The sequence below is a fragment of the Etheostoma cragini genome, chromosome 24, assembly GCF_013103735.1.
Source record: "Etheostoma cragini isolate CJK2018 chromosome 24, CSU_Ecrag_1.0, whole genome shotgun sequence".
NCBI classification, from domain to species: Eukaryota; Metazoa; Chordata; class Actinopteri; order Perciformes; family Percidae; genus Etheostoma; species Etheostoma cragini.
In genome coordinates, this window is record NC_048430.1 from 11,006,987 (window position 1) to 11,016,724 (window position 9,738).

A 9,738-nucleotide genomic window follows, 5' to 3' on the forward strand; every position below is an offset into this window, starting at 1 on the left:
CAGTTCTGAAGGCAAAAGGGGGTCCAACCCGTTACTAGCATGGGGTACCTAATAAAGTGGCCGGTGAGTGTAGAAAGCGGCCTCTAAAATCAACTCAAAAATTTACATATATAGCTATATTATTCATCAAATCTCATATTTGATTCCACACAATTCTCTTTGGCAAGTGCAAATCTCTATTTTCATTTTGGGGCATCTTATTCAATTTTATAGCATTTGAAAAAACAATTTAAGTGGTTTTGAAATAGTATTGAGTAAAAGTTGACACATTCCAGTCTGTGATTATCCATCAACATCCATTCATAAAATTTTAGTCTGAATAATTCCTAATTTCTGCTTTTCTAACTCAAACATTAGGTATTATTTCCTATAAATGAGGTTTATTGACCATAACTTCCAAAACTAACTGTAAAACTAAAGTTAATAAGTTAGTGTTACGTAGTGTGGAAAACATCAAAAAAGTGACAAACATTGAAAAAAAGTATCATAGTGTTGAAAAAAAAGGCCAAACATTTAAGAAAAAAAATATTGATAAAAAGCTTCAACAAAAGTGATTTTCAATTTTACAAGAAGACAACACAGGGGTTAATGTGCTTTTGAGGTACCACCGATACATCTTAAATAAAAGATCAATGTCAGTTGTGCCAAATTCATAATCGGCCCTGACAAGTTTTGACCTGCCAGAGTCAGGATGTGAAGAGCTCTGGTTATCCTTCTAATACATTACTCTGTAGGTCCATTTAGCTAATACATATAACTAAAGTAGATCTGACCCCTGACATGCAGGCTAGATATCTAGGACTACAGTTGAAAATTAGCCAACTGGCTAACACTGGCGCAAATACAGAAATGTTGATTAATGTGCATTGTCCTGTGCATCCTAATCAAATAATTCCCTCTTAAATCATACAAAATACACAAAGAACTAAACTTGAATGCACAATTCAAGTAGCTGCACTGTGCCGCTACCACTGTATCATGACAGCAGTGAGGGGATTGCTATGATGCAGCGTTGATTAGTGGATGGGTTGCAGGTGTGCAACTGGGAGCAGGTGACCCAGCTTAGCAGCAATCAGGAGAGTGAGGGAATCACCATGGCAACAACACAACTTCTACCTTTAACCACATTTTGGCTTCAATTAACGATCTGAATACATACTCCACTAGTGGTTTGTACAGATTTAGTATCCAATTTTCTGAAATCCTAAATACAGGCTTGTTCTTTCTTTTTTTTTAACATGTATTTGAGTTTTTTGTACATTTGACAAACAAAAACAGTACAACAAGGCACATAACATAAGAGAAAAGGGACCAAGAATCAAATGTAGTAGCTGTAGTACCCACAGTCATGAATATATACATCCATAGGTGTATGCTTACCCCAAAATATATACAGCAGTTGTTTATCCCAACACTGTATAGTACGGATGGCACACTACAGGCATTAGGAGTATGTTAAATAGTGACTAGGTTAACTTTTGTTATATCTATTTCAAAAGTAAAAAATGCCCTCACATGACATTAATAAATACTGGAAACGTAACGTTACAGCAATGATCTTATGCTGTGTTCATGTGGTGTCGGACAGGTTGGAAAGACGAGTTGGAGAACACTCGTGAACGCCTGCTGAAGTTGAAACAACTCGTAAACTCAGTAAAGTTGTTGGTGGCCGATATTCTGACTTGATGTCATATGTGCTATCAACATGGCGGGCGGGGGGTCAGATAGTTGCAATGAATGTTTTGCCCGGATGGAAAATCATTAATTTATAATAAGAGAAGAAGTTACAGATGCACCGTTGCATACAGGAACTTATGTTACATGAGCAAAACCGGGTTACCATGTCACGGGCCAAAGAAGGAGTTTGTTGCAACCAACGTAACAATAAAAAAACTTGGAGTTATATAGTGCACTATTTATTGCTAAATGCTACTCACATACAACCACATTGTGCAATGTAAAGCTATTGCATTAATAGAATAGACAAATTACATACCTGTGGGCCAATCAGGGTCGGTTTCCAATACACCCTGTAGAAAACCCGACCAAAGTTGACTCTGGTCTTCGCCCTCAGTCTGTCACTCCCCCTTTAACCCTCCTGTTGTCCTCGGGTCAATTTGACCAGTTTACTATGAAAGGACTATGACAAAAGAATGTTGAAAAAAATAGAGAAATATTGGGGGGCAGAAACTACAACAATGCAGAAACAAAAAAACAAAAACAAAAAAAACATTCTTTTTTTTTTTAAATGCTGAAAAAATGACCAACAAAATCGGAAAGATTTACAAAAAAAGTCAAAATTTGGAAAAATCGATAAAAAACATAGTTAAAAAAAGTCAAAAAGGTGACATAAAATTGCAATTAAACTGTAAAAAAAACATCTAGAAAAGTGTACAAAAATAACAACATAATGTTAAAGTTTCATCCCAGAAAAAAAGTTTCAGGTTGACGGGAAGACAACACAAGTCCTAAGTTTTCTTTTTAGTTTCCTTTCTTTTCCTGATATGGTCCTTCCCCAGCATCAGCCATAACTACATAATAAAATTAAAACACAACCAGGCCTATATAAATAAATCTCCTGCTACCTTTTATCTGTCTGGATATGCTAGCTTAGACTTATCCGGTGTAACATGAAACGTGGGACTGTATAGCCAGTCCGCCTGCTGGAAATTATTTTATTACTTTGCGGGAGGGGGGGGATCTGGTAAATGTCATTTTGGTGTCTAAACTTAACCGTCGTTGTCGCGTGACGCTCACTACTTGTCGACTAAACCCAATTGTATAACGGACGCTAAGGACCGGCTCATACCAACCTTTTCTCAGCTAAGGTTAGGGTCGATTGGGCGACTGTTGCTTTAATTTCACAATATATCACATGAGTTGTGCTTGTCTTTTCAAACAATATCATACAAAAAGTAATTTTTTTTTGTCCGAAGATAAAAGGTGTATAAAAAAAAGACAAAATACGACAAATTAGCGTTTTATTTTCTCCTATCCCAGAATGCACCTGAGATGCATGCAGACCTTGCTCCAAAAGGAGAATGCATTATCGTCAAAAGGTAACATCACACAGGTTTTGCTGAGGCAGGAAAAGCAAAGATTTTTTTGACCATGTGGAAGTAAATGAATGTACGCTTTGCTGAACTGTACAGAGAGCTGAACTGCCCCCCCCCCCACCGCCACCCCACCCTGCTGAGAGTTGCTGCTTTTTCTGAAGTGAAAGAAAAGCCAAGAGCCACGATCAAAAGCAGTTCTTTACTTTATACTATGGAGTTCCATGTATTCCTGTCAAAATCTTATTCAAGACATTTTAAAATCTTACAATTTATCTATTGCAATCAAGAGTTTTCCATGAGAGTATTACATCTTGCATACCCTTACGAGACTCATTCATTTTTTGATTTTTTTAAACCAGACTTAGGTTCTATGCTCTTGTTTCAGACTGGAGCTCCACTCCACACAGGTTCTCTCCTGTGTGGATGCTCACATGTGTCTGTAAATTTCCACTTTTACTAAAAGCTTTGCTACAGAAAGAACAGCTATAAGGTTTCTCCCCTGTGTGGCTTCTCAAGTGTTCCCTTAAATGTCCACTTTTACTAAAAGCTTTGCTACAGAAAGAGCAGATAAAAGGTTTCTCCCCTGTGTGGGTTCTCAAGTGTACCTTCAAGTGTCCACTCTCTGTAAAAGCTTTTTTACACACGGAACAGGTAAACGGTTTTTCTCCTGTGTGGATTCTCATGTGTGCCTTTAAATGTCCACTTACTGTAAAGGCTTTCTTACAGACTGTGCAGCTGAATGGCTTCTCTCCTGTGTGGATTCTCATGTGTTTCTGTAAATGGCCATTGTCTGCAAATGCTTTCTTACAGAAGGAGCAGCTAAATGGCTTCTCTCCTGTGTGGGTTCTCAGGTGTTTCTTCAGCTGTCCACTATCTCTAAAAGCTTTCTTACAGACGGAGCAGTTAAATGGTTTCTCTCCCGTATGGATTCGCATGTGTCTACTTAAACTTCCACTCTCTGTAAAAGCTTTATTACAGATCGAGCAGCTGAACGGTCTCTCTCCTGTGTGGATTCTCATGTGGTTCTGTAAATGTCCACTCTTTATAAAAGCTTTCTTACAGACTGAGCAGCTAAACAGTTTCTCCGCTGTATGAGATCTCATGTGTCTTTTCAGATGTCCATTGGTGCCAAACCTTTTCCCACATTCAAAGCAGCTTACTGGTTTCTCACCAGTACCACATGTCGAATCCCAGACAGGGACTTCATCATTACTTGGAGAGTTTACACCTGACAGAGGTTCTATGATCTCCTTCCATTCACTGTCATCATCAGTCTCAGGTTCAGAAGAGTTTCCGGTTTTTATCTGTTCAGTTTGTATTTGATGAAGCTGTGAGAACTGAGGATTCTCTTCATCGTCTTCACTCTTCACAGGGACCGGAGTGAATGGGAACTTGGTGGTATCAGCTTCCTCCAGCTGTTCAAGCTGCTCTCCTTTCTGACTGATCCGGAGTTCTTCCTGCTCCTCTTTAATGTGGGGGGGCTTTGTGTCCTCCTGGTCCAGACTGGAGCTCCACTCCTGCTGATGTTCTTCACCAACAATCACTGTCTGGACATCTGAAGGTAAAGCTGAACACAAACAAAGCCATCAGTATGAATTGTATCTATTCTTTGCTAGTTAGCTTTATTCACTCTCATTAGTGTCATCAAAGACATTTTTTCCAGCTCTCACACTCACAATAACAAGGGGCACATGAATGCCCTATGAGTTGACAGAGGGGAACCGGAAGGCATCATCAAGTCAAATCAGAGCAAAAAGGCTTAACTGCTGGTTGGTTGTTTACATAACTCACAGGGGAAGGCAAAATGTTGCCACATGGTGACTTCAAAAAAACATGAGGATTGTCTAGTTCTGTTGTTTCATTCTTTACTCCGACAGTGGCCACAGTGTTTTAAAAAGTGCAGCTGTAGGCTAAAAGTAGGCTAAATTTCCCTTTTTGCTGCATGCCACTACAGTGTGTTATTTATTTCTGTTTGGATTGAATACTCAACGGCCCCGAAAAAAGGCACAAGTTCCAGACTAGATAGAAAATCACCTGTAGAGGCTAGAAAGACCCGGAAGACTACTCCGGGACTGCTAACTCTTCAGCTTTTAGTAAGGTTCTGTCTTTTATGGTTATTAAATGATTGAAATATGAATCGGAGGTGCAGTTTAGGATTGCATATGACCCCTTTCGGTTCCTGAGGGTTAAAGCGAAATTAAGTAATCCCTCTTACTGTTAACAATAAGAATAATAATAAATAAACAATAAGAGCAAGGCATCATAATGAGGATTCAAAAAATAGAGGGCTGTTATGAGAACGCATATTTCATGACTTTTGAACAATGAAGAGGAAAACACAATTTGTCTAACAATACTTTCTTTTGTTACCTTCAACTGCGGTCATTTCTGAGAAGCACTTTGAACACTACTACAGCTTAACCCAAACTCGCTGAAATGGAAAAATGTATTCATGATAGTGGACCATGTAAGCTTATTTCTAAAGTATATTCTTTGTTAATATCTGAATGTTCTAAACCGACTCTGTATAGGTCTAAGGAAAGGTGCAAATCAGACCTAAATATAACAATTGAAGACCGACTTTGGTCAGGCGTCTCCACTATCATTTCCTTCCATCAGCTGTATTTGACTCCAGAGAAAATTGACAAATCTAAGCCTGATTTATGTGATACATGTTTCCAATGTGCTGCAGATGTGGGCTCCTTCCTCAACTGTCCTTGGTTGTGAAAATAGCCCTGGCAGCGGCCAAAAAGTGTATTTCTGTGACATGTAAGTCTGATTCCCTTCTACCAGTCCCTCCAGGATTTCGCGAGGGCGCCGATTCTTACTAATTCAACCAATCAACGTGACTTTGGTGCCAATCGCAATTTTGACCAACAACCGCAGATTTCAACCAATCCCAGCAGTCCCACGTGCCAGACTCAGTATCAGTATCTGAGCCTTTTTGGTAAGGTTACTAGTAAAACCAGCCTACAGTAGTTTTATTCTCCCCAAATACAGAAAGAAATTGCAATTTATACGCAACTTTCTCTGTCTCCTGCAACATCATTGCAATAAACATACAAAAAAACAACCCAACTTTTTGTTTATTTTTTTACAAAAATAATTGGCACAACGGCAGGCCTTTTGGGCCGCAACAATCTCAAAATAATCTCAAATAAAGTCCACAAAATCTTGGGAGGGAAGGTTATATCCATAACTTAATGGTATTTAGAACTGAATTACTGCGTGCCTTTAGAAAAAAAAAATCGCATAGAACCTTAGAAAGGGATGCAACATTTGTGAAAATTTGGCAGCCCTATCTAGATTATGTGGATAATGTGATATTGGAATAATGTATATCTGCTTTAAAACATTGGAGCATCCTTTTTGGGATTGGGGTTGCTCTTTTGTGTTGCTTCTTGTAAATAAAAATTAAGTGTTATATTGTGTTAACATTTTCTTGACTAAAAAGGTAGAATACGTTCATCTCGAGGACGAGTTTGTTCTAAATCAGCGGACTCGATTTCCTCCTAATACATTTCCGTAGCGCCACAGTGCATTTCTAGCTGTTAGAAAATGTAACTATTAAAACTAAATATCTTTTGTACTTTTACTGGCTTGTATACAGGGATGTAGTGGAGGCTAAACGCACGTAAACGCCGTTTATGCACCTCTTAAAATTCGGAAATGGCGTTTACCCACCTCCAAAGTGCTTTTATCCACCTCTGAATAGCCTTTTGTCTCAAAGCCATTCTAAATTAAGCTTCTGTTGTTTTAGTTTCATATTGTTCATTATTAGTTTCATAGGTTGTTAAACCTAAGACGAAGTCTATCATATAGCGCTGCATTACTCGCAGTGTTGACGGTGTTTGGGGTGTAGAGCCCTCAACGTTGCCTGGAAGGCAGCGTTGCCTGGAAGGCACTAGGATCGGGCAATGGTTGGGTGCCTTGAAGTCATGGTCGCAGCGCTGCCTTGAAGGCGACGTTGGGGGCTTAGAACATCAAGCAGTAAGCAGCAGTCAAAGATTCGTCAGTCACACTATCCTACATTAGGCTACATGTCTCTTGTAGTTAATGATGAATGGTTTTAAAAATGGACATCCGTCATTTTTAAAGACAAGACAGCAGCCCTCCTCCTAATGCCAGCAAATGGACCCGGAAAGAAGCCCAACGTGAGTGAGCTCGGAAAACAGTACTCAAGTTAATGTTTTTTAGGTTAATTTGGTTAATGGCAGATTCATGCCACTGACTCAAAAAGCCCCGGCATTGATTAGGTTAGCCTACCCCTTTCAGACATGATGTTGCAGGTCACCTAGCTACCTTTTCCCATTAGTGAAATTCAGGATATATTGTCTGATAATAACTGGATGTTACAGGATATATTGTCTGATAATAACTGGATGTTACAGGATATATTGTCTGATAATAACTGGATGTTATTTCATTCTCTGGCCACTTAAAGTTAGTGACAAAAGCTCCCTTTGCTAGTCCGCTACCTAGTTATTGTTGTCGCTCTAGTTAGCTGTTTGCGGTTACGCGGGTGCGGTAAACGTTTCCATGGTAACAGCGAGTTGGACCAATCAGAAACGTTGCTGTTACGCTTAGGATTTTTGGTAATGTAGTTTTTCTACGTAAGACAGGGGATCATTGTTTTTCTTATAATGTTACAAGGTTGATATCATACAGACTTCTAGCTTCATCAGGATCAGAAACTGGGTCAGTCTACCTCAGATGGTTTAGACATTATGGCTGATAATCTAAATTCATATGGAGAAAATCAATAGGATTTTTTAATAAATAAATAAATATATATATATATGGCCGTGGCCCACCTTATTGGTGATTGTTTCGTGGTCCACCTGGTCACAGAATTTATAGTTTACCCACCTCTTTTTTTAGCACTACACCTCTACTTATATAATAACCATCTCCAAGAGCCCAGAGTCACATACGTCCCTAGCTATCTTCACACACTCAAGGCTGAACTTCTCCCCTTTTCCTATCTTGACTGTTTCACTCCCTTCACATGTCAGGTAGAGTTTTAATTACCTTTAAAATAGAGCAGCTGTTTGGGGCATGGTAACCACAGAGAAAGGAGGGGGGGGGGGGATTTCAATGTATAAAGTGAAGTAACTTTGTTAAAGTGACTCTTGCTTGTCTTTTGGTAATAATGTTTCTAACACTAGCGTCCATGGACTTCAATGGGGCTGCTTTGAACAATATTTTTAAGTGCCTTGAAACTAGACAATCATTGGATAAATTCTGCAATAATGTCCCGCCCACGGACCCTCAGCGTCTCTGGGGGTCAACGGAGGACTGGGTTGGCCTGGACGCCGGTCTTCTGCGTGATGATTGGCGGATCTGTCAAAAACTGCGAGCCAATTATATACTAGCTAGGCTAGTAGGGATTGACCGATACAGATTTTTTTAGTGCCAATACCGATTTTCTTTTCATAAGCCTTGGCCGATGACCGATGCGGACTGCCGATTCTTGAGCCGATACTGCGTTTGCTCCCTCAATTTACACCATAAAAGTGTAAACCCTGCCAAACTGGATTTGTTTTCGGAATCTGCTCTGCCATTTCGTTACAAAGAATAAACAAAAACACGGATCAGTGTCACTTCTGCAGTAATCTTACATTCATATCACCCAAATTATGTGTGCATCATATAGATGGGTGCACTGCATAAGGTTAACTGTGCAAGGGTAAAGGGCTTTCATCCACATCTACAACACAGCTTGGATGATGCATTGCTTGCTGACATATTATAAGACTGATATAATCTTTCCATAACAAAATAACCTTTGTCAGCACATGTAAATAATTTGAAAAAACGATAAACCTGAAAAGTAGCCATTGAAATAAAGTGCTTGGTTTGTAATTTGAGAATGCCGTGGTGCTAGTGTGTGTGTGTGTGTGTATGTGTGTGTGTGTGTGTATGTGTGTGTGTGTGTGTGGGGGGGGGGCCTTGCATGGTCTGCAAGTGAACTGCAGGGTCTCCAGTATAAACACAGAGCTGCTTGCGGACGCCTGTGTAGCAGCGTATCGGCCGATGACAAATATGGACCGGCCCAAAAAACAGTCCATCATATAGAATTATTATGTAATATACTGTATATAATTATAAATAAATGGACATTTTTTTATGACGTAGGCCAAAAATAAGATGCTCCTTTTTGAAAGACTAGCAGCTGCCACTGGATAGCAACATCCACCACAAAGGGTACAGTGATATCAGGTCCTTTTGTTATGACTAAGTCTAGAGTTTGGCCTTTATTGTGGGGGGGCCTGGAAACATGCTGAATGAGCATCGGGCTAAGTTGACATGGATTGTTTCAGTTTTTTGTTTTTTCAACTTTACATGACACATTGTCAGTGTCATATTTACATTGTAGATGTTAGGCTTTATTATTCTAACCTTTATTTATTTAGAGAGGGCCATTGAATGCAAGCTCTCTTTTCCACACACACTTCCGGTGTAATAAGAGACCGAGGGCGTTTCTCAATATGTGTTCTTCTATGGACTTGTGTTCTTGTGTTCTTGTGAAACGTCATGTTTGGTGGCCAAAGTACTGACCCAATACACAAGTTAACATTTCGCCGAGAACACTTAAAGTCCTCGGATGTGATCTCGACACGCCCATTTTACCAAGGATACATCGGATGGTGACTTGTGTGAACTTGGCCGGGCCGGTATC

The 9,738-nt window shown here is 39.6% G+C and overlaps 1 protein-coding gene across 4 annotated transcripts in view; it reads right to left on the reverse strand.

Moving 5' to 3' along the window:
- Window positions 1-3,196: 3,196 nt before the first annotated feature.
- LOC117939487 (gastrula zinc finger protein XlCGF57.1-like) overlaps window positions 3,197-9,738 on the reverse strand; it is a 235,686-nt gene continuing 229,144 nt past the window's right edge. For 3 of the 4 annotated variants that reach the window (XM_034864890.1, XM_034864891.1, XM_034864889.1), the window contains one exon: window positions 3,197-4,623. In XM_034864890.1, the coding sequence (XP_034720781.1) occupies window positions 3,425-4,623 (1,199 nt within the window). In that variant the 3' untranslated portion in view covers window positions 3,197-3,424. The remainder of the gene's footprint in view (window positions 4,624-9,738) is intronic. The other variant, XM_034864892.1, reaches the window with a different exon arrangement.